A 27694-nucleotide genomic window follows, 5' to 3' on the forward strand; every position below is an offset into this window, starting at 1 on the left:
GCAGCTGCGGCAAGAGCCTGCCTTGTGACGTCATCATCCACACACACACACACACACACACAAGCACCTACACAATTAAAACACACGACACGGTGACACAAGAAAAGGACGGGTTTGTCTGGTCGGACACGACAGCTGTCAACCTCCATTACGCCTTCTGTTGACACCGAGAGGGAAACAACAACGACGACGAAGAATAAGACCCAGAAGGAGACGAAGAAGAGGGAGAAGAAGAAGAAGAAGAAGAAGGTTCCGACCGCTGACGTGAAGTGAAAGTTGTCGAAATGGAATATTCGTCCAGCCGCAACCGCCTTCGATCGGCGATGTTCAACCACGGTAAGTTGGAACTCGTATCAAGTCCCCTCTCATAGGTTCATGTTCCCTTTCAGTTGTGTCATCATGGTGGCGGAGTAAAAGACGTCACTAGAGTAAATGAAGTGTCAACACTACATTGAGGTGTTAGCAGACTCTCACCTGTCTCCTCAGTCTAAATCCTTTAAAAAATTTAAATAATTTTTCCTTTAATCCTCCTGCAGTTATGCAATAGTGGTACCACACTAAACTGTTTCTACAGCTAGAATACTGTGTGTGTGGGGGGGGGGGGGCACTGCATTGGAATACTGTGCATGCTTGTTTAGTCTGCAGTAATCTGAACACAAGCAGATGTGTATGTGCACTTAAGAAGCTTTCAGCTTTGTACAATAAGGGATTTTCACTTATTTGACCCCCTTTTGTTTATTTATTTTTTTTACAAGCAGGCACTGAATGACTTGAGTTGTCTTCGCTCAAATATGTTGACTTTGCTGTCCCACTGTTGTTCTTCATGACCTCACTGGAATGCATTGTTGATGATGGTCAGATGGTCGATAGTACTATGTCTACATCTGTCAAACACTAATTCACTATCCTAATTCACTATTATGGCATGATTGATAATCAGTCATCATTGCTTTAAGGCACATTTGTTTCCATCTATAGTCGCAATAAATGTTTGCAAGGTTTTGCAAACGAGCTGACTGCTGTAGAAAGTCTCTTCTAGAACATCCTAAATATTCTCAATGGCTTTGTGGTGTGGAGTAGACCAGGCTTCCTCGAAATGTTTCATCTGGTGGTTCCTCCTAGGACCTTATCGTACAGAAATAATAATAATAATACATTTTATTTGTATAGCGCTTTTCAAAATACTCAAAGACACTTTACAGAAGAATGGAGTTGAATAAAGCAAGTAAACAGAATAGAAGACACACCAAAATACAACATTCATTGGTTAATACACAGTTAAAACATGAGTAAAAGCGGGGCGGGGCACAACAGTCAGATATAAAAAGTTAGACATTAAAAACAGATTTAAAGAGGCGGGTTTTTAGTTGTTTTTTGAAGGTGGGAAGGTCAGGGCAAGCACGGAGAGAAGGGGGCAAAGAGTTCCAGAGGGTGGGGGCAGCGATGGAGAAGGCTCTGTCACCCCAGGTTCGGAGCTTGGTCTTACAGGGGAGTGCCAGGAGGTTTGAGTCCGAGGAGCAAAAGGGACACGGGGGATTGTGTGGATGGAGCAGGTCTGTGAGATATGGGGGGGTCAGATTATGGAGGGCTTTGTAGGTGATGAGAAGAATTTTGAAGTGAATGCATTGGGGAATGGGAAGCCAGTGGAGGTTTTGGAGGACAGGGGTAATGTGTCAATGTGGTCAATATATTACTCTAACATTGAATAGAGAATTAACAAACAGGTAGTTTATTACAAGAATTAAAATCCCCCTCAAAACATACTTTTTAGACAATAAAATAACAATAAAAACACAGAAGTGAGTACAAAATACATTAGTTGTAGTGGAACTTGGGGTAGTTGTAAGAGTCCCTGTCTGTCATGTCAGCAGCCAACTTTGACGTCTTCACCCACAGTATCTAGTTTACTTTTTCGACTGATGCATGCATTATGTGTGTACCGTAAACACTCTGAGTTTATTTGCCTGAACTACAAAGATGACGGGGCGTTAATTGGAAGCAGGTGGTAATTAAAAAAAAAAAAACTTGAATAAAGTTTTGGAGTGTATGAGAACTTGGGGGAAAAAATGTTGGACCACATGGTCATTTATTACCAACTACTGTGTATTGTATGACACAGCAGCACCAGAACAAATGTTGTAATAGTAGTAAGGTGACAACTGCTCAGCCAGCATTAATACCACTCATGTCTTCACAGTAAACAGAGGTACTGCAAGTGTAAAAAAAAAAACACAAGTTTGCAGTTTGCATGCAGTAGATCAAGTAACAGGCAACCACATTCAGTTTGAAAGAAAAATACCGTTAGGATTGGTACTTGTCAAATAAATAAATAGCAACAGCTTAACTCCAACTCCGATTTTTCATACTGACCACTCAAGGTACTTCAAACGGTACTAATAAACATCAAAAGGATTTTTGACCTTGAGATCCTGCCAGTTATTTGCTTTTGTAGACCAGCACCCTGGGGACCAGGGGAGACTCAGTGGTTAATTGAATAGAGGGGTTATGGAGCATTTATGGCAGGGTGTCCAAACATTTTCCACAGAGGGCTGCATACTGAAAGTACCAAGGATGTGGAGGACCACTTTAATATGTTAACGTTTATATTTTAATATAAATATTTTGTGTGGGATCATACACCTCAGCCTTTGTGGTAAGGTCTGTTCAAGAGGAGGATCCTCCAGATCTCGGATTCAGGAGGACCAGTGTGGTTTTCATCCTGGTTGTGGAACTGTGGACCAGCTCTGCTCTCTTAGCAGGGTCTTTGAGAGTGCATGGGAGTTAGCCCCAACCAGTCTACATGTGACTTGTGGATTTGGAGAAGGCATTCCTCAGTGTTTCTTGAGGAATTCTGTGCGGAGTTCTCCAGGAATATCAGTATCAGACCATCTAATATTCAGAGGGTTTGTTCCGTTTAAGTGGGAAGTCTGGGCTTCCCTGCATAGGACATTGTTTCTTATTAATTAGTATAAACATTTCAGCTATTTTATTAGTTTATCCATTTTATTAGTTTATCCAGTTTATCCATGAAGGCAAAGTTGTCATCAAAGAATTTAGACTGTACAAAAAGACAATCAACTCCATCTTAAATTGGAAAACTGTGTTAGCTCTCTGCCCGGTGTCATGGGCTCTCTATCTGGGTGAGTAAAGTTGTTTGGGGAAGAGAAGTCTCATGATGCAGAGGCGGCCAGAGGCATACTGAAACACTGAATCCTCCACAGCCGAGGGAGATGGTGGTTGCATGGAGGTAAATGTGGGAGATGAGTGGGTATAGATGTGCTCTTTCTGGAGCTATTCATCAGTTTAGTCATCTTTTACATTGCATGAGTCATCTCCTGTATCAAACAAATCGACATTTGCAAGTATATGTCAACTGTTTCAATATTTAAAATGTTCATATGTTAGTTTTTACAAGCCAGGCTTTTGAGTGTGAATACTGGAACTATCCCAGAAAACAAGCTTTTTAGGATGATTAAACGTGACATTTAGTTAAGAAACAAATCAGCCGGCGAGCTATGTCTACCAGCCAAGAAATACTTGCAATCAAGACAGTAGTAGCGCAGTCGAACATTCTAACCTGGAAGCTTTTTAAATGAATAAAGCATCACATTTCTCAGCATCCGCCTAGAATCTTTTTTTAAAATGAAATGCGGCTGCTTAAAGGAAGGAGAGCGGTGTAGATGGGTGGCACAAGCGAGCAGCGGCATTCTGAGACGGAACCATCCTTGCATGCCGTCTGTGGCTGCCTGACAGCATCACTGGTGGAGGATCTTGGCATGTAGGTCAAGGGAGGGACCGCTAGAGAAAGGAACAAGTCAAGCAAATTGCCATCGGAGAACAGCTCAGGAATGTCAGGCGGACCACGTGTGTTGCAGCTCTGTTAGAAGATTTGATCTTGTTTTTGAAATTGGAAAGTATGTTTGCATTGTGGGATGTTTTTAAAGAAAGGCAGCAATTATGCAGCTCATATATTATTTATGTAACTACAGTCTGTGTAACTAAAGCGCTGCATGTCAGCTATCATAAAATGCCGTAAGTCTGGTGATATTTCTGCAAGGCCTGAACTTTCATGTAATAAAACAAACCTCCCCCAAGGCAAAATAGTCCCAATGTACTGTATATGGGCATTTGACTGTCTTTGATCAACTACGGACAAAATAAATCATATATTGCTTTTAATGGGAAATGGAATATCACTCTCTGAATGTTGAGTCATATTTTTCAGGACTTCAGACTTGACTCGACAATATCGTCAAAGACCTGCAACTCGACATGACTCGGGACTTTTTGTCTCTTGACTTAAAAAGAGCAACTTAGAGCAACTTGACTGTATGAATCCAACAACCCTCTGTTTTGTTTAACATGTTGACATTATTTTTTGTTTCTCACCCATGTGTCCCCACTCCACTGGACGTGGATTCTCACATCTGGGCGTTTGCTGATGATTCACCTTCTGACCAGACGAAGAGGTAAGAAGCCGGTTGATCCCGCATCTAGATGGGAAGTAGGTCGGTGTTGGGGGGGTGACCAAACATGCTGACTGATATGATGGTATGAATGGTGACTTTGGGTCATATGATCACTGTAGTGCAGGGGTCTCAAACTCAATTTACCTGGGGGGCACTGGAGCTAGGGTCTGGGCAAGGCTGGGCATCAGGTTTTCCAAAAAAAACAGAAAAATATACAAACTTTTTCAGTGCTTTGGTTCCGATTTTCTATAATAAAAGCTCTGATAAAACATTCCACTGTTCTCAAATATCTTAATTTTTATTTTTCTGCACAAAATAAGATGAAAAATAAATAAACAAATCAAGAACAAAGAAAATCAATCAATCAATCAGTAATAAATAAATATAATAATAATAAAACGGCAAATAATAAAAACTTAAGAAACCACATATAGTTGGTGGGTAGACAAATTATTTTTTTCAGATTAAAATGAACAAAGCATTATTAGAGCCCTGTAGACATGACAAAACACGACTATAGTCACATTTATACTCTTTTTATTTACAACATATTGCGCAACTGCAGGGTCTTAAGACACATGCTAACTCGCAAACTAGAGAGCTAGCGACCTAAACGGTAGCCTTCAAGTTATTTCCTTTTAAACTTAAATAGCCAAAAACTTACCACTTCCACACTGATAGGGAGGATAACTATTAAGAGTTATTTAACCTTTAACATGAACATTAATCAAACGTAATAATTTTTTCTGGGTACATGATACCATACAGCATCCATATCAAACTTGCGCGGGCCGCACTAAAATTAAACTTTCATATCAAGACGGGGGCCTCAAACTAGTGTCCCGCGTGTTTGAGACCCCTGCTGTAGCGCATCTTCAGACAATGTATATATCATATTTGTGTTTCATAAGAGATCTTGTATTTTCCTTCAATTATATTTTCATTGTGTGTGTCAATTGGTGTTTTGTCTTTAAACGCCAGCTGTGCTACTCAGCTGACTGCACGTAGAAAAGGCGTGTTGTCAGAGCCCAGATTTTCTTGTTCTTCTTTAGACGAGGCGACATTCTGTTTGTGGGTGCGACGTCGGTGTTTGTGTTCCTGCTGCCTTGTTGGTGTGTATGAGGTGGTGCTAACATTAAGCAACCCGTCCATCCTCTACCAGTCTGACATTGAGATGTATTGCTGTTTGGGAAGAGAAGTCCATTTTTCCGTCAGGGGTTAACAGCTGACTGTCACCCTCTCTCCCTGTCAAATCTACCCTTCCTCTCTCGTCCTTTCCATGATCTCAAAACTTGACAGCTGTATTTGACCCCTGGATGACCATGAAGGGAGTGTGTGTTTGTTTTCGAGTGCTCGTAGTTTCACAGGTGGGTGGGTGGGTTTGGCAAACGTGAGCCTCTTTCACATGGCGATTCTTCGGCAAGATACCGAACCCCCGGTTGCTCCTGATGCCGCGTCATCAGCGAGTGAATGAGGTCACACTCTCAAAGGTAGAAAAGCGCTACAATTGCTAGAAGGTGTGTGATGAACCGATGACTCAAGTAAAGAAAGCAGTTAAGAGTAAACAGACCATGGATTACTGTTACAAGACACCAGCAACACTGAAATCAACACCTCAGACTTTTGAGTGAGAGACTGCCAAGTGACACACGACACACACAACCTTTTTAGTGTTATTGACTTACACACCTCTGAGCCTCGCCGCGTACGCCTGTTTGAGGTGGAGAAATAACAGGTTGGCTGTTCAAAGTCAGATGTCCCTCTTGGCGCCATTCTAGAAAAGGTCTATCTCATTTGTGGTTTGGCACAACCATTGTTGTTTTTATTTTTAATTAAAATATGCAACAGCAGAAAGATGCTACATTTCTATGGACTTTTGAAATCCGTTTAGTTCATGCTGCCGTGTGATGAACACTCTCAAAACTGTTTGACACTTGTTTTGTTTGACATCTGATTACACAAATAGATGTCCAAGGTTGCATAAATCTAACAAAATGCTCTGTCATTAAATGAGCCGTCTTTTTCCTCCGGAATACAATCATTCAATCCAGCCTGACATAATTGATGCCAACACCCTGTGGCTGAAAACCAGGACTCCGGGTGTGGTGGAGCAAGGGGGTGGCTGGGATTTGCTAAAATGCCTCGCAGCGATCACTTAAACACACATGTACTGTACATGGTATGATCAACGATATGATGTTGGAATTTTTTAATAGATTTTGGGGTGTGTTTGTGGGAAGTGTGCATTCATACATTTACATTTGTGAAGTCACTTAGAGGGTGTACCTCACAATATTTCTATTTCTGCACCTCGCTTTGTGCACTGTGGCACTGATACAGTATGTGTGCCCCAAAAATTTGTCCATGTAGTATTCATCTTCTATATGAACAGTACCAGCTTTGCACTGAGAAGCATGGAGAAGGAAAGTACTCGTCTCTTTGCTCACCCACACATCCAGAGTGGTGTGTTCCGCTGTGGCTTTTGCTCAACTAGCCATTAACTTTCCCTGCCTTCATTTGCAGCTGGCCACTGTATCCAAAGCGTATGCCAGGCTATACTTGGACTTTATTAGCCTGTCTATTAGCTTCGTTCTCCGTAGTGCTGTTTTTGGAATTTCATGACTGATGACTGTCAGACCACAGTCATCCTTCAAACTGGAATAGCAGAATTTGCAGATATGCAAGGCCACACCCCATCAACCTTGATTGACACTGCATTGTTGAGCCAACCGCTGTGTTATTATGAAAGGAACACCACCCAGATTTAAAGAAAGGTGGAATCTGTGATCTGATCTGAAGGGTCAAGTCCCTTCATAGATGGAGTCATAGTCATTGACAAGTATGGACTCGAGTGCCCGAGGCAAAGTTCAAGATGCAGACATTGAGGACAGTGGCAATGGGGTTTTGGCCTGTGGGACTGGCTCTGACAGGCGGCCTTGTGGGCTTTTACAGTTTGATGAGAGGACAAACAATTGGGTTAGGGAGCAGGCACGCAACACTTCAATGAACACGCGGCCACTGTAACAACACACATGGTGAGAGATGAATGTTTAAAGAGGGGGGGGCATCCGCATGCAGCACCATTGCTTACTTTCATGACACCATTTCAAAGATGCAGTACGTTTGGTCACATTTTAACATCCAGACTCATCTTAACTTTAAAATATCAAGATGAACGCATAATGTAATGACTTATGTCACAGATTAGCCATACACACCATTTTTTTAAACATTTTTAATTGTAAAAGCCCAGCCTCAGCCCTCTGCAGACGTTTTGGTCAAAGAGCAACCTTACAAATTCCTCCAAAGCCTCATAGATGTGGACCTTGCCAAGCCCCCAAACCGCTATAAATAATGTCAGCCCAGTTCCCATGGCCCCCCATCGGGTCCCGCTGCTAGCGAAGCCCAAATGCTCAGGCCACATCAGAGAAGCAGATTATCTTTTTCTACAGAAGACAAGGAGAAAGGAAGAAAGCAATCTGAGGTCATGATAGCAGCTTTCAAACTCGTCCACCCAGTCTGACCACCATGACTAGAGACAACTAAGCCCTCCTCATCCATCTCTCGAGCTGAGGAGCTTTTTTCTTTTCTTACGTAGTGGTACAACTGACTTCACAGCTTTAATCACACTGAAATTTACACCTCTAGCATTTTTTTTTGCTTTATTTTACTTCACACCCACTGTCCATGTCTACAGTGTTCACGTATTCAGAGGATATATTTACAGTGGAATTCCATTCCTGACCTCTAACCGCTTTCAGTTTTCCTTGAGTATTTCTGTCTGGCAAGGGGAGTTGATGCTGGAAGATGGATAGACATTTTCATCAGTAACAGACAGTAATGGAGAGTTAGTACTGCAGTGGAAAAGTATGGCGTTTTTGCAATACTGGATACTGTATGTGTCATTGACGTATCTCAGCACTGAATGTTTGTAGGAATACAAAATGTAAAACTACCGTGTCACTAAATCACCGCAATGTAAGGAAGCATGCCCAGTTTAGTACACACCTAAAATCATATTGTGCTGATATATATGATATATGATAATATTTAATTTTACTCCTGCAAAGAAGCTCCATGCATCAACCTGAGCTTAATAGGCAGGTGAAAACTAGTAGATTACTTTTTGAATATGATATCAAAGTCTGGGCACATAGTATTAACTATTTAGACGTGACTTATGCATTTAAAAAATCAGTCGTGTTATAATGCAAAAAATGCAGAATGATAAAATAAGTGTTTTGTGCTTGGTCCTCAGCTTCTCAACCTTTCACTCCCTTAAGAAATTATGTCCAGATGCCACTGGATAGTCAGAGGAAATGCCAGGCAAGCCTAGAGGAAGAGCAGGAAGAGATGGCGGAGATGTAGTGAAAGATGTTTATGTCCCCAGAGCACAAACCATCCCTTCCATTTCTCTGTCAGTTGATAAGACAGGACAAATTGACATCATATCTACATCTAAGATCTGTGAGTATTTCAAGCAATGAATATGGGTGAACCCAGTCACCCGGTTTCTTTTATACACCGTATATGTGCAATTAGTTAGGAAGGCTCAGCTTACCATCTTGTTGTATGCACACTGTCGGCATCGTCGGCATCATCGCAGACAAAGCAAGTAGTACCGCGGTGTCAAATTTAAGCACTTGTACGTAACTTGGAGACATGATGATTGATAAAGAGAGCTGGCAAGTGAAAGACACAAACAAACATTTGACAACAACTTTTGAGGCAGGTTCATGTCCCAATTTCTGTATCTAATTTAGCTGTTATTTTATTGTAAAACCCTGTTTTGCATTGATTGACATAATCTGGATGGTTTGTGTTGGTTTGTGGCCATTCTCTTCTGTAGTTCAGTAAATACTTTGAAACGTGTTAGAAAAAGGAGATATGAGTGCAGCAGTTAAACAAGGAAGCCTCCAAAATGTGCTTCTGTGAGAATTCCAAACCACAACATATGGGTCTCATTGAAGGATCAAAGCAGAGCATGTGGCTCAGGCCGTACTAGCGCACGCCGCCTTTGAGCCCTACCTTCTCTCCGGTGTGTTTTTCTTCTCCTCCTGGCCTTTGCTGGTGTCTCCTTTATGGTTGTTCCAAGGCCTGTCTGAAATAGTCTATCACACTTACAGGGATCACTCCCTTAGGTTTCTGGGTGCTTTCTTTATTGTCCACAAAAACACGCTTACATACCTTGACCTCATCCTTTTTCCGAAGGCTGAAGCCGCACCGCCCTCAATTCCTTAAATAAAACATAGACTAAAAATAGTTTCATTTATAATTCTGACCAAGTATGACAAATTCAAAGTAAAAGTCACCAATAAGCACCTACATTGTATTAACATAACAATTTAGTATTGTGATGTTTACAGCTCAACTGTAAACCTGGCAGGTTTGTGTGACACAAGATTGCCAATGTAACCAAGGGTTTTAGGATGCTCACTTGTGTTGTGGTGTAAATAAAGAATGGGAGCTGTCTCAGTGCTGCGTTGGGGCCTACAGCCTGATTGGAAAGTACCAAACACGTTGTCAGAGAGAAGAAAACCGTATGCTGTTGGTATGTTACCTTTTCTAAGACTCTCCCCAAGAATTCTCAAAGGTGGAGCAGAAGTGAAGGAAATGGTTTTTCTCATGGTCAGTGGTCAAAAGGCTCTCGGGATGAATGATATACTGTTATCATCATAATAGGCGACCAAAACGGTTTCAGTTATTTTTTTTTTACCTATTCACTGCAAAAAACACATTGCCTGATGACAATTGAAACCAGCTCTGATTCAGGTTGTTCAGTCTGTCTTAAAATGGGGCTGGAAACTGGCTTATTTCACGCTATATATATATATAAAACTATTTAACTAATGATAACTACACAAGAGTGTGGCTCAGACTTGGATCCAGCTTAGCTTATGACTGGTTGTGCTCTTCCTCCCCGACTCTCCAAAAGGCAGCTGCTTTCAATTGAACCGCAAAGCAATGATACTACTTAAGATACAACCAAACCCAAATTGCTGTGTTTAAGGACCTGTGTGTTTCAGAAAATCACATACTCATTAGCTGTTGCTGTGTGTGTGGTATGGTTTTAATTACAGGTGTCTGCTTTATTTTGCGCGCATATGTGTCGTCTATACGCATAGCAAACTCCCAAATAAGTGTGCACAGAGCATGGTTGCCCATTAACCCACTCCTTTATGGAGCCACCTCCAGTACTTAAGTGCCATAAGCAGCTAATGACTTCCTTATTTTTACTATTTGAAATCCCCTTCCCGTCTCCTTTTAGACTCCCAGTTATAAGGAGGCTGAGTTGGGGAAAAACATCTGATAGTTGGAGTAGATGAACCAGTTGCCATTAGCAACACTTTACGGCTTGATCTGTTGTGACAGCTCTTTTTCAGCCTTGTTCTTTTTTTTAGGTTTCTTTTAATGAAAAGTTTTGATAAACACAGGAACCTTGTTTTTTACAGCAGGTGTCCCTATGTTTTTACTGCGTCCCACTGCACATATGGAGTCATCTCAGGGCCCCTCTAATAGAAAGGGGATAGAGCTATGACATGATGGGGCTTTTTTTCCAATATTAAGGCAAGTTTGAACTGATTTCCAATTATGTCATGTCAATATTTTCTTGATAAGTGTTGTGGAGACAAAAGCCTTGTGTCACTGTTCTGAATGAGCAGTCATAGTGTTGTACGGCCCTCCTCTCTCTCACACATCTCTCTTGTTTTGCTGCCCGATCTCCCTGGGACTGGTGCCAGCAGGGGCGCCCCTCTCTCTGCAGCATCGCCATGAGAGGCAAGCCTAGAATGCTTGGTTATATCATTTTGAAAGCATGCAATTGTAACGTCAAAAGCATGGGAATTCAATGGGAATTGTCATTTTTTTATCGGGCTGCAACTAAACTGTAATACTTTGACTGAAGCTACTGAAATAGATAGAGAACTCCGTTTGTGAGTCTTGTTTTTCTTTCTAATCAACAATGTTGTCCATGTTGGGCCAAACTAAAGGGGAGCCTGGTGAATAAGCACCGACTGCTGACTTGGGAGTCTTCCGCTTGTGAGTGTGTGGACTATTATTAGATTTAGCCTGAGAATTCAGACTAAGGTCAGCAATCAAATTCTTGTTCCAATATGGTGGAAGAAAAATAAGTAGGAAAAGTGGCTCTGTGGAAATGTGCATTTTTTTCCCATTTCAGTTAATGTATGCAAAGATTTTTGCTACTTACACTTGTCGTTCTTACTGACGATTACTCTATAGCCATATTTAACTTTGTAACTGGAGGGCTGAATGAAACTATGGAATGTATGCTTTATGGGTGCTCTTCATAGGCAAGCCAATCATTTTTGTCCTTTTGGGGTCATGCTTGCAGAGAAAAGTGAGTGTCTCAAGCCCAAGGGGAAAACATTTGTCATGGAATATACGTCCCAGTCCTCTCTCATTTGATTGTGATTGTGGCTTGTCCTTCCCTCATGTACTTCTTGTCACATCATTGTTATGTGTAGCCGGCTAAGCATCATGGAAGGCTATGAAACATGGTCTGGTGAATGAAACCAGAATGCAAGAAAGAGAGAAGAACATAAAATAATGCATAGATCCAAAAGACGGTAAAACTACATATGCAGACCAAATCGCAGAAAAGACACACAAATCAACAGTTTCAACATTCATGCTTATGTGTTCAGGTCATTTAGACGTGCCAAGCCACTCTCCACAATAAACAGTTTTGTGATGCAGCACCTTTTAAAGCTGTTCATGCAGAGTTGCCATTTATAACATACGTATAATCATTTCCTCACATTGAAGAGTTCCTCAAATTAGCCGTGGCTCTGTATATCTTACGGTGGCCGAGAAGTGCGAAACATTTAAATTGTGTAATATATCTGAAACCAAAATGAATATTTTAGAAAACAAATTAACCAAAGATGAAGCAATTTAGCATTTTGAAAAACACTGTCAAAATAGAAGCAAATAATGGTGCACGGTGATAACGATGAGATCTCGATGTGTGAGTGTGCATGGTGTGTTGCATGAAAACATAAAATAGTTGAAAACAAGGCGACCGAAGCTCATCTTTGGCAGTAGACATACTAAATGTAGAAAATGAAAATTATAGTAGTCCACAGTTTGTTGAAATGTTTTGCACTTCTTGACCGCATTAATATCTGTATCTCTATGCATAGACCAAAATATTAAAACACTTTTTGCCCCAGGGTGGAACGTCACACTGCACGTTGTTTCCTTTAGACACCTCATTCACTTGAGGCGTGAGTCCTGTTGATGTAATCCATGTGCAATACATAGTCATTTGCGTCTCTCTAGTACACTTTCAAGGTCCTTTTTTATTATACTACTGTTTATTATATTACTATAGTACTATTTTAAGGTTTTGTATTTGGTGGAATGGAATATAAAAAGTTTTTGTGTGTGTTATTGTGTGTAACTGCTCTATAGGAGTCCACAACTCGATACAAAGGGTCGAAAAAATGAGCATAGTAGGTTCCCTTGAAGATGTGTAGCAAGGCTTACTTATTTTTCCAAAGCTGTCCTCTAGCTCATCTGGTTTGGGGGCACGAAAACCCAGAACTTGTCGAGCAACCTTCTCTCAAAAGTGGCACAAACCCAAAAAAGAGGCTGTTTTATAATATAATTTTCAAGCCTTAAATATGCTCTTCAAACTCACTTTAATTATATCTTCTCTGACTATCCTGTCTCAGTTTTTATGTGATGCAACAAACAGAGAATTGCTAGCGTCAATACTATTCTTGAATTTGATCAGCAATTTCTACCTTGTAGATTTTAGATGTCTGAGCTCAGTATGAATATTTTGGCTATGGGGTTTTCTTGATGGCTGATAACAAGCTTATGTATTGTAGCGAGTTCGGAGATTGCTTCTGTGAAACAGATGTTCCTATATGACCTTTTAATTTGAAAATACATACATAGTCTGAAGGTGAATTTCAGACTGACGTGAGTGAAAAACGCTTTGTTTCATCACATGTGGGACAGACTTTCTCGGACAAAAGTGGGTGGATCGGCCCCAGTTGACTCATCAACATGTGAAGTAAAGATGTTACCAGCATGGTACTGGTGTAAATTTTTACTGTAACTCGACATCAAGCGTAGACACATATTTTTAAACCTGCTGCGTGGAGATAATTCTACCAACGAACAACGGTCAGTATGAGACAAACTGTATTATGGTGGAGCCCTTAATTGATATGCCGGTTTCATGTCTTTGATGCCTTGCTCAAATGCACCTTGGCAGAGCCAGGAAGCTTAATGGCGTCTGCCCAGCAATCTCCACAATCTCCATCTTCCTTGTTCCAAAGCATGTTTTCAGTCCCCATCTGTGTTAAGGCATTGAACTCCAACTGTTTAAAAAGAACGTCAAGGTGGAAACTTTTATTCTTTTAGTCTAATGAACCATAAACCTCCAGCTTTGCCTGCCCTAAGGACTGCTGACTGCACGTTCTTAATCTCCTTCTGAAAAAGTAATGAATGTGAGAATAATTTAGCTGCTTAATGTTTGTTTCCACTCAACTTGGCACCTTGTGCAAGGCAGGAAGCTCATTCCAGACAATGATGTAATTTCTCATATTGAATCTGCTCAAGGCACAATGCAAACACTGTTTCAGCAGATCAGAGTCTCTGATTTTTAGACTTCAGTCACGTTGTGATAAGACTGGAGCTGGAGCCAAACATCACACACGGTGGTTTTGTGTTGCTTTAATGCGGGACTTAGAATGGCTGGTATTGGGAAAGGCCACTCAACCGACCACTGACTTCCTTCTGCCAGATGGTCCTTTTTGTTTTGTCTGGTTTACCTTCATTTGTAGGGTGTTCCCTGTTCTCTGCTCCATTTGTTGAATGGTATTATTATTATTATTATTATCATTGGATAAACATTACTGCCCTCAATACGCTAAAACAGTCCAGTAGGTAAAGCACTCTTTATTTACTCATTCTGCTTCTTTAGTCATATTTCAGTGTTTATTATTGTATGAGTAAGTGCAAATTTGCACATTCACATGCTAAACAGTGATATGCCACATGACATTCTGCGTATGCTTCTGCGGTTGAAAGCAGTGAGAAAAGCATAACATTAAAGATTACAGTTAATTGCATGTGAATGCTGCTTAAATGAGCGTGGGACAGATTGCGTGCTGGCAGGTGATCACACCGGGCTTGCAGGGTGCACAGGAGTGTCACTGGGACCAAAGGCTACACCATTCGCAGGTGATAACCACAAAACCAGATGTACGCCATCTGAGGAAAGATGTTTTATTGAGATTAAAAGAAAGGCATTCCATTGATAGTTTGTAGTCATCCAGCGGAACTTTGCTTCTCCATACTCGGCATGAGCCATCCATTGTTGCACCCATTCTACCTTTTGAAAAGGGAAAGAAACAATGTGAGAAACCACTTTAGCAACTTTCCTACAGGAATTCTCTGTGTCAGATAAAGGGGCTTAATTGAATAGAGCAGGAAGTCCAGGAAGTGTAAGTACAGGGGGGGTTGGGGGGGCTCAGCGTCTCCTGACTTGTTGCTATTGTATAAAAATATTTGTTTTCCTGCAGAGATGCTTGTAGTCTTGTTGAGAGCACCTTCAACATCAACTGCATGCTACTTTGCTGCAAGGCATATCCTATCTTGCTACTTTGACAGAAGAAAAGGTCGTCAGCAATAACACCCTGCTGTCACCTGTCACAGGCATGTTCATTCCCATTCCCGCTGATTGATGGACGTAATGCCACCACCCGTCCACCCTGCTAAAGAACAGGCAAACACAAAAATGCAGCATTCCGCTTTTTTGTTAAGTTTTTCCAGGCTTAGTGAAGGTCCATTGAGTGACAATGTGGTCATGGCCAAATACATAGATACATACATATTTTTCATATGTGACTCATATGAATAATAATAAATAAATAGTACAATCTTTAAACATGATTTACCATTTAGTTGGCTTGGGCTGATTATATTTATTGGCCTATGTACCTCTAAATCTAACATATTTAGAGCATGTTAACTTTGCATTTAGATTTACCATTGGTGTTATTATTCACCTAGGGTGTATTACGATGATGCAATGTGGTTACTATATCATTGGTTGATGAGCTCAGTTGAGGCCATATTCACCAAAAACAGTCCCTTTCACAGATCTATCCAGAGCCTGCATTGTGAGCAGCAGGTGGCGCTGTTTCCCCATCCCTGAGGTCACCGATGACAATGAGTGACAGCACTGTAACCTGTGCAATGGTGTCCACAGACTACAGAATGAGAGCATGGCCTGGTACACATCCAGTTAGACTCCTTATTGGACTCTTGGACGTTTAGGAACGTTGGCACATTCAGCCTGTTGGGCTTTGCTGTGGTTTTGTAGAACTCCCTGTCCCTGTTGATACACAGCCACATCGTCTAACAGAGTGCACAAGAGGAAATTTGATCCCCCACAGCCGCAGACATAGAATGTCACTGTCTTTTCCATTTTAGACCGGTTTGCGTGTACGTGTATGTGTGTGCGGGCACGGCCAGTCCTTCTAAGCAGTAACCTCCACAAGAGGCTTGTAACATCTCGTACATGTTCTCTCTTCAATGTCAGGTTGTTGTATTTGTCAGAAATCTGAGTTGTGGTTGCTTTGCAGTGCGCTTTACTGTGCTGACTCCATCTCATTTGTGTTACACCCTATGCAAGCTATTACATTAGTGCACTTGGCACACTTGGGAGGGCTATTAAGATTGGGATCATGTTGCTGTTTCGGTTCTTCCTCCCATGGGCTGACAATTAATTCTCAGCTGACTTCTGTTGCTTTGTTTGTCCCTGTGCTACGACATGATCAAGACATTCTCAATTAGTCTTGTTATGTGTCACACAGCTGAATTTGTCATGTAGTGTTTTATGTCTCGCATGCCCAGTGTTATTGCAACATTTATATATATAATATATCCATTTCTTTGTCCAATTTGTCCTTTTTAACCTCTATTGGTATGCTTGCCGCTGGTAGAGGTCTTATATTAAGAGTAAGAGCACCACACTGAGCCTTGCAAAGTACTGAGATGCACTGTGCTTAATAGTGAAGGTTTGTGGTGTGTTTCGAGTGCAAATATTTATTTCAGTGCACGCCACATGTCACCTCTCCTCCACACACACACACACAAAAAAAGTTGTTGTGCTACTGTGGGCCTGGCACTGCCAGCTGGGCGGTCTGTGTTAGATGTGATGACCATTGTAGGAGATTGCTGCCACATTCTGATACTATAAAGCTTTCCTTTTTGGATTTGTGCTGATTTGGTTGGTTGATGGATGTTTTAGAGCAGGGGTCAGCAACCTGCGGCTCCAGAGCCGCATGTGGCTCTTCAGACTCTTTATTGTGGCTCCCTTTGCGATGCTTGAATATTTTTAACACCCGAGTGGGGAAAATGCACGTCTTTTGTAATGAGTTTTAAAAAATCCAACTTTGTCTGAGACCATGAATGCATCCTGAGTGAGTTCTGACTGCTATCCAGTTCAGTACATGAAGAAAAACAGGTAATACTTACCTACAAATCTAAAAAATAATTTCGAGATAATTTAAAAACAGCGGCATGGGAACTTGTTTTTACGTTTACAGTAGTTTACACATACATTTATGTAAGTTTATCTCCAAAACTAGCAAGAGTACTCCAACTCGTCTTTTCTTATCTGAACTACTTTGATACCCCCAAATTCCCTCCAATGTTGTTTTAAACATACTATATGTTTTGCGGCTCCAGGCTATTTTTCTTCAGTGGGCATGGGGTAAAATGGCTCTTTTCATAGTAAAGGTTGCCGACCCCTGTTTTAGAGCCTTATTGTTCACTTACTTACATACTGTACTTGTGAAACTCCAACTTTAGTCTCATAACATTACACATTTTTCCCTTTTTTGTGCTGCCCTAAGAAACACCCCTCCGTAGTGTTAAATTATTACCTTTTTTATACAGTGTACTAATTAAAACTGAGCATTATTACTTGATATCTATATGCACATGGGTTGTTGCTGAGCGCCATTGAGTTTAATGTTCTTCATTCCTTGTCTAACAAACATATACATGCATTGAGTCACATGGAAATACACTACAGTAGAAGAGCTCTATATTTGTGTTCAGCGAATGAAGGTCCGTCCTCAGCTCAGAGCCAACTTCACACAGAGCCTTGCTAGTGCTATCCAAACAACGTCTACATTCACACAGAGCGCTTACTTCACCACCTGCCACTGGCCTCGCCACAGAAGAAGTGCAATTTATTTTATGTTTTATAAAGGGATTCTACACAGAATTGTTTGTGGTGACTACACACGGGTCCCATATTATTCTATTTTTCAACATTTCTTGTAAATCTCGGATGGAGCAAACAACTGAGGAAGATGATAGATTTTCCTCACATTCGGTGGACATCAACATGCATATTACTGGTTATAATAAAATCAAAGCTATAGTCAAAAGTGTGCATGAAAAATATGATGTCCACTAAGTGAGCTATGTTGATTTTAAACTATTCTTAATATGTTAGCGGTAAATGAATAATGTTTTTGGATTGTAAACGAATCTGTCGACTGCATTTCCTCCTGAGTTGAAATTTACTTTCATCATGGACCTTCAATCACAACATTATATAGTTTACTAATGACTTTTGTCAGCTCGTGGTTGCATTTCCCATGTCACAAGGGAGCATTTGATGCGGGCTTTCCCTTGAGAGCTGCAACAAATCATCATCCATCAGCACGATGGCAGCTACCACCATCCAAGAGTAACAACACGGCATAGTCAACCTCGCAACTTGTTTATTTTTCAGTTGGGCTACATGTCCCTCCATTGTTTCTCAGGGGCCACAGGGGAGGACCATCATACTGTTTCTCCATCTTCATCTACACATTAAGACACAGCTACAGAAGAGAACCTCGCTATATATTATCATTTTGTACTGGGGTGTGGCTATTGCAAAACATGTCATGTTTGATTGATACAGAATCATATGCCACATCCTCAAGACATAGTCAGAGCATAAAGAAGGAAGGAGACAGACCATGAAGTTCTTCATTGCTCTTCGAGAGTACAAATAAGTAAATCTAATGATTATGTTGTGCATTAGTAGGGTTTATTCTATTGGTGTTCCAATCCCAATCAATGCAGGAGTAGGGGACACATGTCCAGTATTTGAAGGGGTACGTACGCCACTGTAAAAAGTTTGGGAACCACTATATAGACTAACTACAAAGAGCTGGAATGTCAGCTGGTCCAGTTAGGAGAAATGTAATTGGTTCAGGACTGAGATGAGGCTGTTTCCTGAGGGAGCCTGTATGTCATGCCCTAATTTAAATGCTTGGAATTGATGTCAGAGATTACTATACTGGTCAGCCATTAAGTCGATTGAGTATAGTTTGATGTACTTTAGATTGCATTACTCGGTTTCTGGTGACTCGTATTTATAGTAGATCCCTGTAAATTTAAAATTCATCATTTATGGTTCATGGCCCCTCAATTTGCAACGTTTTGGTTGGCTATAGAGTAATCAGTGTACAGCTTGTATAGCAGTATAGTTTTACTAACATTGAAAATGACATGCAGCCATTATTGTCTAAATGGTAATAACGGTTGCTTACACCCAAACTTGGCAGTGCTAGAGTCACACCAAAAATATTGGTTTTGTGTTTGGATGCATTTTCCATACGGAGGGAACGTGAGTGCATGATGTAACGTTGAGGCGGGCAAAGTAAAAACAACAATTGTTCCAATCACTATTTTGTCTTGGAGGTCATGATGTCATCAGTAAAGCTGCTACAAGCTATGTTCAGTCATGCTTCCATTGTTCCCTTTCAACCATGGCTGTGTTTTTCCTCACAGACTTATGTCTATACATTCATCACATCATGCACTGGTTGCTCAAATATTTAGTCTCAATCATTTTTATATTTTATAAACTGAAACGTATATATCTTTTTTATTTGTGTATGCAGCACATGCACACTATCCTACAGGAAAAGCTCTGCTACTTTGTTGTAAAAGTGTGATCACCTTTTGTTGAGCTCGGATGTACAGTATAATCGTCCATATTGACATTGATATTTTTTTTTCACTATGCCTCCCCTGACTGCACGTCACTGATGTCACCATATGTAATGTGGAGAAGTGGAGTTATTTATTTCAATCCAACTCAGAACTTAGTCAGACAATATTGCAGACAAACGCAGAACCCATTTACATATCAATGAGAAAAACCTCCTTAATTCTTAATGTATGAGACAAGTAAGTTGACATAAATAGTTTGTTGGTAATTAGTGAACTCATTAGCATTGTAGTAATTTATAATTTATAGGTAATGAATATGAATTCATTGCAAGACATTTAAACAAAACTATTGCACACGTTTGGGTGCACCAACCTCTATGTAAGTACAGTGTCATGAATTTGTGTAAAGGCTGTGTGATAACGAGCGATACAGCTCATCAATGTGGCTGATCAGTATCCTGGGGGTGCTTAGTGGGTCGATATCGAAGTAGGACACGGCATCCGGTGATGGGTGCATAAATGTGCGGGACTTGTGCCCTCTGCTTCCTTTTTCCTAACGGAGCGGCCTTAAGCAGAAGCAAATAGACACTCTGTGGTTGACCTTCTGTGCCATTGGTGAAACCCTGCATGAGAAACACTGTGGTTCTTCACAGACGGTGAGCTTCATCTTTTTGGTTGTGGAACTACTTTGTTGACTTTTCTAGTGAAGAATATTTTCTACAGTAAAGGTCATTATCTATTAAACCCACAATGAGTTTTCTGCTGTAAAATTAAGCAAAGTAAAGGGTAATTTTGTTCTCCAAAGGTTCCTCGATGGACCGACTTCTTCATGTTTCTATGTAGGTCGCACAACTGAGTTTGTTGGACATTGATCTCTACACTTTGGTTGTAGCACAGCAAAGCAGGTCACAACTGTCAATTGTGCTTAACCCTAAATCTAAATGACAAGTGCAGGCCGTGGGGGTTTTATATAATTATGTTAAGGAATGACCGTAAACGTTTAATGTATAGAAGAGGGAAGGCAGCCATTATTCAAGTCCAGTCCATTTTTCTTTTTTCCTCCATCAACACGTTTTGTATCAAATGATATACCATTCTTCTTGTGAATGGTGTGTTGCTGCTACTTTGAGCTTTATTTATGGTTTTGCATCTTTCTCCTTGTTTTTAATCTGTCATATCTGATTACGGTTCATTTTCCAACTCTTGTTCTTCCTCATACTAAACCACTCATTCTCATGCTCACTCCCGGTGATCACTGAGATCACAGACTTCACTGTAGCCCCCACTTGCAATGGAGGACAGTGACCATGAGGTTCAGTCTTCATCGGATGAGCGGGACTCCTGTCCTGTCTCCCCATATCCCAGTGGAGGTCATGATGCTGACCAGGTACCATTCACTTTCTGACTTGTCCCTTGCACAGTACAAGTGTATCTACTTGTCTGTACTATGATTTTGATTAATAATATATAGTCTCACTTAGAAAATCAAGGAGTTTCAACAGAGTTTTGCCTTGCAAGCTTGCATTATCACAAACACAGATGATAATGTACAGTTAATGCGCATGGAAGTCATCAGCTGAGAGTCACATGGCTTTCTCCTTACATTATTTATCTTTATGGTTGCATGGCTGCCAGAGAGCCTTCAGTCTTTGGTGATTAGCAAGCTACTGAGGCTACAACTGTACTTTTGCTTGTGAAAGTTTGCATAATCTGCTCTCAGGATTTCACTCTTTTCATCATTCACCCTCCCTCACCCTATCTCTCCTGTTCTTTCTCACCGCCTCATACATCCCGTTCAATCCTGACATGTCCAGCATTCAAGCCACTCCGATGACTTTGAGGTGGAGAACATTATGCAAGACCCCTGCCATCATGTAGGACATGACCACCTTGATCTTGACTGTGACCACAGTCCACAGCAGCTGCATCATGGCCACGAGGCCCATGATGCAGAATCGGAAGCTACGGGCCAAGACCACCCCCACACACCATCGAATTTACGTCCCCCTGAGGCTGGTAGGGCGCAGCCAGAGTCGGGTTATGAGGCCAGTGTGCCGCTGAGCAAAAGTGTGGAGTTTGACTTACCCTCCCCGGTCAGTCCCTGCAGGCCCAAAAGTCCATGGGCACGTTTTGACCCTTACAGCAATAATGAGGTAACATATGGAGGTGCAGCGAAGAGACATTTAGGGGTCAGTGTGTCTGTATGTGTGTGTGTGCTTGTACTTGTGTGTGTCATCTTAATGCATAGTTTATTTGTACCTGTTAAGCAGCTGGTCAACATTGACATACATGGTAGACCACTTTTTAGCTACATAAAATTCTAAACCCTGGTAGTAGAAAAACCGATCATTAATGCTGTTGTGGTGGAACGGGGAGTGATGCTTTGTGCTGCTGTGCTAATGTTGTCATATTTGTCCTGACAAAGTGCACATAATCTCACACTATGATATATAATAAGACATGTAAGCACACAATTATCTGTATGTTGTGTTTTTTTCAGGATCATGACAAGGAATACGTAGGTTTTGCCACGCTGCCAAACCAGGTGCATCGCAAATCGGTCAAGAAAGGATTTGACTTCACACTAATGGTGGCAGGTAACAATCCCATTGCAGTCTAAACTAATGAATCCCACTCTCGTACCTCGCTTGTCTTCTCATGTTCTTATGTTCTTACAGGAGAGTCTGGCCTTGGAAAATCCACCCTGGTCAACAGTCTGTTCCTCACAGATCTTTACAAAGATAGGAAGCTGCTCAACGCTGAAGGTGACAACACCACAGCCTCAATTATTATTAATCCATTTAGTGCTTGGTTATTGTGTACCAAATAACCCATCCATTTAATTGACAGTATATTGGGTTAGGTTTTTGGAGCCTATATGTTGTCCGAGAAATAGTACTTGGTAGTACAGATTCGAGCCTCACCAATCCAAGTAGGTACCATCTCCCATGGAAAAAGAGGTTATACCGTAATTACACAAGCAGGGAAACGGTGGGCTACATTGTGGTCGTCTACGATTCTGCTTTTCATGTTATATGCGCTTGTGTTTGTCTCTGCCTTTTAGAGCGAATCATGCAAACCGTAGAAATCACCAAGCACACTGTGGATATAGAAGAAAAAGGAGTCAAGCTAAAGCTGACCATCGTGGACACTCCAGGGTTTGGGGATGCTGTCAACAACACAGAATGGTACTGTATATAGTGTTCGATGTCCACTCTACATTCAGCGTGTCCTCACAAGCTGTGGGACTGTCTTCTTTGTAGCTGGAAGCCAGTAGCCGACTACATCGACCAGCAGTTCGAGCAATACTTCAGGGACGAGAGCGGCCTGAACCGCAAAAACATCCAGGACAACCGCGTGCACTGCTGCCTCTACTTCATCTCCCCCTTCGGCCACGGGTAGGATAACGCTGCAGTGCTCTTTTAGATACTGCTGTCCTCAACCCACCCCCCTCTGGTCACAGTTGACCAACTTGCTACTGCATGCCACGGGATGAATTCTGTATGAGCGCTGCTACTTGAGTGACTGTTCATTTCTAATGAATTCACTCTCCTCTTAAATAGTTAATGCAGCACCTTTTTAGCCTTCAGGTGAATTTACGTCTTGTCTTCTTTCAATCTAATCCCACTCAATGCTGACGTGCTATTTTTTTAAGCACATAGCGCTGCAATGGTGGAGAAACTGCTCCCCCTTTTGACAACCGTTGGCCCTTGCACGTTGCATTGCATCACAAACTACCAGTTTGCACATATATTGTCTTTTTTATTTTGCAGTCTCAGGCCACTCGATGTGGAATTCATGAAGGCCCTGCACGAGAAGGTCAACATCGTCCCGGTGTTGGCCAAAGCAGACACACTCACCCCCAGTGAGGTCAAGAAGAAGAAAATAAAGGCGAGGCTCCTTCCTGTCATCTATTTGTTACATCTGAGATCATCTTTGATTCTTTTCTTATGAACACACTCTTATTACTTATGTATATGCAGATCAGAGAAGAGATTGATCAGTATGGCATCAAAATATACCAGTTTCCTGATTGTGACTCGGATGAGGATGATGACTTTAAGCAGCAGGATCACGAGCTGAAGGTGAGAGTGGGAAATGTATTTTAGTCTGGCCCCATAATGAAGGACATTTTTAAATGTATGACCTTGACAAGGATTTGTGAGTCAGCCTTCCTCCTCCCCTGCTTGCGTCTTAATCTGGCTGTGATGATGCATTCCGTGTGTTGCAGCATCCTATCACGTGTTTTTCTATTTTCATTTCCTGTAACAGCAAGGTGTCCCAATACTTTTGTCCTTTGTAGCTTAGAAAATGTAGACACGCATGCATGGTTCTGTACTGCTCTACTTCCTGACAATCATTGTACATGTTCCCACTATAAGGAAAGCATTCCATTTGCCGTCATTGGCAGCAACACGGTAGTGGAAGCCAAAGGGAAGAGGGTACGAGGGCGTCTCTACCCGTGGGGGATCGTAGAAGGTAGGGACTCTCGTCAAGCTCTTACCATCAGAGAATGCTCACGCGTTAATGAGTTTCTAATCTTCCCGCTGGTCTGCAGTTGAAAACTCTGCACACTGTGACTTTGTGAAGTTGAGGAACATGCTGGTACGCACCCACATGCAGGACCTGAAGGACGTGACCCGGGAGACCCACTACGAGAACTACAGGGCCCAGTGCATCCAGAGCATGACCCGCATGGTTGTAAAGGAGCGCAACCGCAAGTATGACACTCATTTCTTCTGACCAGGGTGTCCAACATCCAGACTGGGGGCATTTGTGGCCCGCTTGCTTTTTGCTGGCCCGTAGTATTTTTTTTTACAAATATTAAAAACATTACCAAAGATGATTGTCTCATGTTGTTAGTAATAACATGCTAGGCAGTCAGTTACAACAAAATAAGAATTATGTGTGTGTGTGTAACATGTACTGTATCTGTGCACAGTAAGCTAACCAGAGAGAGCGGCACCGACTTCCCCATCCCCGGCATGGGCGACGTCACGGACAGCGAGACGGAAAAGCTGATCCGCGAGAAAGATGAGGAGGTACAGCACACCGACCACCAAAAGGAATTGCATCACCACGAGCACCATGAGTCTGAATATGCTTTTGAGCATCACGGACACTTTGAACCTCAACCCAACCCTGAGCCACGCTTGCATCTGGAAGACGAGGCCCTTTAAGTGCCGTTAGCTTCACACGTTTAGCCACAAGCACTCGTCTACTCATTTTTATCCTACTCCTACTCTACTCACTTGTCCTCACGAGACATGCACGTATTCTCAATATTTATTTATCTATCTATTTATTTATTTATTCTTCTTTTTCTCTGTCTATTGTATTGGTGGTCATCTTGTCACTGCTCATTCTCACTAAATGTGTTCCTATTGGTCGGATTGTCATTGGTCATTTTCTCACTTATCTTGTTGTCACTGCTCATTTTCCTCACTGGTGGTCTTCTCACTGGGCTATTTTGAGTTTTTAACCTTTAACACTCTACCAGCAATACTCATCATCTACAAAAGCAATTGTTAGAATTCTGTGAATGTTGATAGCATTGATAGCCTCTGGCCTATTTAACATTATGAATCAATGGGAGCTGAATATTTGCTGTGTCAGCAAAGTTAAAGTCAGCAATTGTTGCCATGGCATGGAAACATCATTTTTTTTAGTATATTAATTATGTACAATTTAAATTAATACTCCCACAATGTGAGTGGAATAAGTGGGCCCTCATTAATGAATCGTCCTTGACCATTTTTTCACTACTCCACAGAATTCTTACATGCATTTACAGTAACGTTCTGCTCCCGCCAGTTTGCTATGTTTCTTAAGAAACTGCTGAAGTGTCTAATAAAGTCACTTATTACGTTTATTGCTTAATTAATGTGTTACATTACTAAGTCACGTTGGTCCTAATTTACATAAATTAACGTGCTCTGTTGCCTTATAAGGGCATGGCAGTCGAGTGCCTTGTGCACATTATACATTGTATTTAATGTTGGCAAGTCAACCCCCATCTTGTCATATTTTTACTTTTAACTTTGATTTTTAATATTTTCACTATTTTCACCAGCTTAACGTGTCATTTCCTTATATGGTAAACAGGGGCGTAACCTATGCTAATTAGCTGCCGCTAGCATAGTTCCGAGTTGAGCGGAGGTGCCATCAATCAATCAATAAATCAATCAGGCAGAGTTACGTCTGAATGCAAATTAGATCATTTTAAAGAACATTCTCATGAATTTATTGGTGAGTCGGGTCTATTTATCCAAACAAAGAGCACCGGCTTTTGATATTTAAAATAGTTCCGTTTATATAGTCCAGAGTTGACATATTAGCTTTTTCCGCCATCATTCTTTGTCCGCGAGGTGACTAGCTAACACTTGACCACTTGTTGGACGTAACGTCGTCCACTTCCACATTTTTAAATGTGATAGCTGCATTGTTAAACTGTCTCTAATATGTATTTAGTGTGACCCAATAGCTACATTGTTAAACTGTCTCTAATAGGTATTTAGTGTGACCCAAATTCACAAAAGAGTTCTCAGTTGGAAACGATGTAACGCTAGCACACTACAAACTACCGTAATATACTACCGTAGTATACTAATATGCTACATCGGTAATCAGTCAGCAGTACTGTATAGTCTTGAAAATATTGGGTTCTTCTATTGGGAATACCTAATGTTGTGACCAGTGATTTATATTTGCTATTTATTTAGGAAATGCCCTTTTATCGCCACATTAATCACATGTATTCCATTAAATAAGGACAATTACTTTGAATAACCAATCCATTATATAGTGTCATCACACATCCTATGTGGTTGTTTAGCTGATATGATGAGCTGGAGAAACAATAGTAGTGCTTATTTTCCAATATCAGTATAGGTCACATGATTTGGTGATTGATCTGTGTTGTGACCATGAGAGAAGCATATCATCTAACGCCATGTGTTGTCTGATCAGTTGCGGCGGATGCAGGAGATGCTGCAGAGGATTCAGGATCAAATGCACACTCAGAAGGACGCCTACTGACACATTGTGTCCTACGCTTGAACTTTGACCTCCTGTACTGTCCTGTCCCACTGACCTCATCAGCTGCCCATCATGCACTCAGGAGGATGAGGTGAGAACGCTTGACCCCCCCTCCTTGTAAATAGGAATAAGGAAAAAAAAACACAAACCAGTGTGTCTGTCATCTGAGTCATAAAACTTTATTCGAAGGTCTGCTGCTATTTTGAAGCAAACCTTTCATGGTGCAGTTTTTACTTATCAATATCGGGCAATATGAATATATAAATGACATTTTTATATGACGGATATCCAAATCTGTCTTTTTATTTGTTCCTCACTTCAACCTGCTTTATATAAGTTGAACGTTAGGACTGATGTATTAGTGGGGACCAAACACAAAAATGGCAACCTTTTGTACGAAACTAAACAGATGTGCATCATTCATTAAAACTTCACTAAAATACAACTGTACAAATCTAGCAGATGCAGCAGCGTAAGATCAACACAAACGTCTTACGTTCTTTCCGGTCATGTGACATGTTTGCATTGGACACTTGTTAGGTAGAATATCATAACTGCCACTTAGGCCAATTAAGAAAAATAAGACAATGAACTGATTTGAATTTAAAGAAAACTGTAAAGATTACAAGAGTTTTGCAATCACCGCTCTGTATTACATATAAAATACATGATGTCAGAAGAGAGACCATTGTTACTGTAAAAAACACATGACAGAGCCTGGTGACGTGAAAAGGCTTTCTTGTGTTATGTCATATGTCTTCTGAAGGCCGCTCCTGCTCGCCACAACGTTATTTATGGGCATTGAAACTAACTATTATATGCTTCAATGTATGGAGGGCAATGGACTCTGTAATCTATGCTTGATTGGAAATTAACTTTCCGCCTTAACGTACACTAATACTAACATTTTTGTCATCATCCTGGAATACTTTGCATTATGATATTGAGTTAACATTTTGTATGCTTCATTTTAGAAACATTGTGAGTACAAACCTCATTTGTTTTTTCTCTCGCTTTCTAAGTAAGACATGACTTTTGGTGTGGATTGATATCATTCCCTTTTTATGTCCGTCGCCTCTTTGGAGCATATTTATGTTCGAAATGTATAAATGCAAATTGGATGGCTGAAGAAAATATGCAAACTATTCTAATGACAATAAAAATACAGACACTGCATCATT

General features: G+C 41.1%; 1 protein-coding gene across 4 annotated transcripts; it reads left to right on the plus strand.

Annotated features, from left to right (window-relative positions):
* On the plus strand, positions 1 to 27692 carry septin4b (septin 4b). Of its 4 annotated transcripts, XM_078792940.1 has the most exons (13): positions 20013 to 20131; positions 20743 to 20862; positions 21290 to 21628; positions 21976 to 22072; positions 22154 to 22240; positions 22540 to 22663; positions 22739 to 22873; positions 23249 to 23366; positions 23459 to 23560; positions 23858 to 23954; positions 24034 to 24196; positions 24418 to 24517; positions 26445 to 27692. In XM_078792940.1, the coding sequence occupies exons 2-13, from the start codon at positions 20767 to 20769 to the stop codon at positions 26511 to 26513; spliced, it is 1527 nt and encodes a 508-aa protein (XP_078649066.1). In that variant the 5' UTR covers positions 20013 to 20131; positions 20743 to 20766; the 3' UTR covers positions 26514 to 27692. The 4 variants fall into 4 exon arrangements, with proteins under 4 accessions (XP_078649067.1, XP_057936848.2, XP_078649066.1 ...); XM_058080865.2 differs by lacking the exon at positions 26445 to 27692 and having other exon boundaries at positions 20012 to 20131; positions 24418 to 25241; XM_078792939.1 differs by lacking the exons at positions 20013 to 20131; positions 26445 to 27692 and having other exon boundaries at positions 20528 to 20862; positions 24418 to 25241.
* Positions 27693 to 27694: the final 2 nt, after the last annotated feature.

Source organism: Doryrhamphus excisus, linkage group LG8 (genome assembly GCF_037039965.1).
Source record: "Doryrhamphus excisus strain RoL-2023G ecotype Guam linkage group LG8, RoL_Dexc_Guam_v1.1, whole genome shotgun sequence".
Lineage (NCBI taxonomy): Eukaryota > Metazoa > Chordata > Actinopteri > Syngnathiformes > Syngnathidae > Doryrhamphus > Doryrhamphus excisus.

Excerpts from the sequence above, each read along its gene's own strand:
- septin4b (XM_058080865.2), top strand. The coding sequence starts at position 20,767 with ATGGAGGACAGTGACCATGAGGTTCAGTCTTCATCGGATGAGCGGGAC. Across the intron at positions 22,073-22,153 it reads CTTCACACTAATGGTGGCAG|GAGAGTCTGGCCTTGGAAAA; the intron begins GTAACAATCCCA and ends ATGTTCTTACAG. Across the intron at positions 24,197-24,417 it reads GTAAAGGAGCGCAACCGCAA|TAAGCTAACCAGAGAGAGCG; the intron begins GTATGACACTCA and ends ATCTGTGCACAG.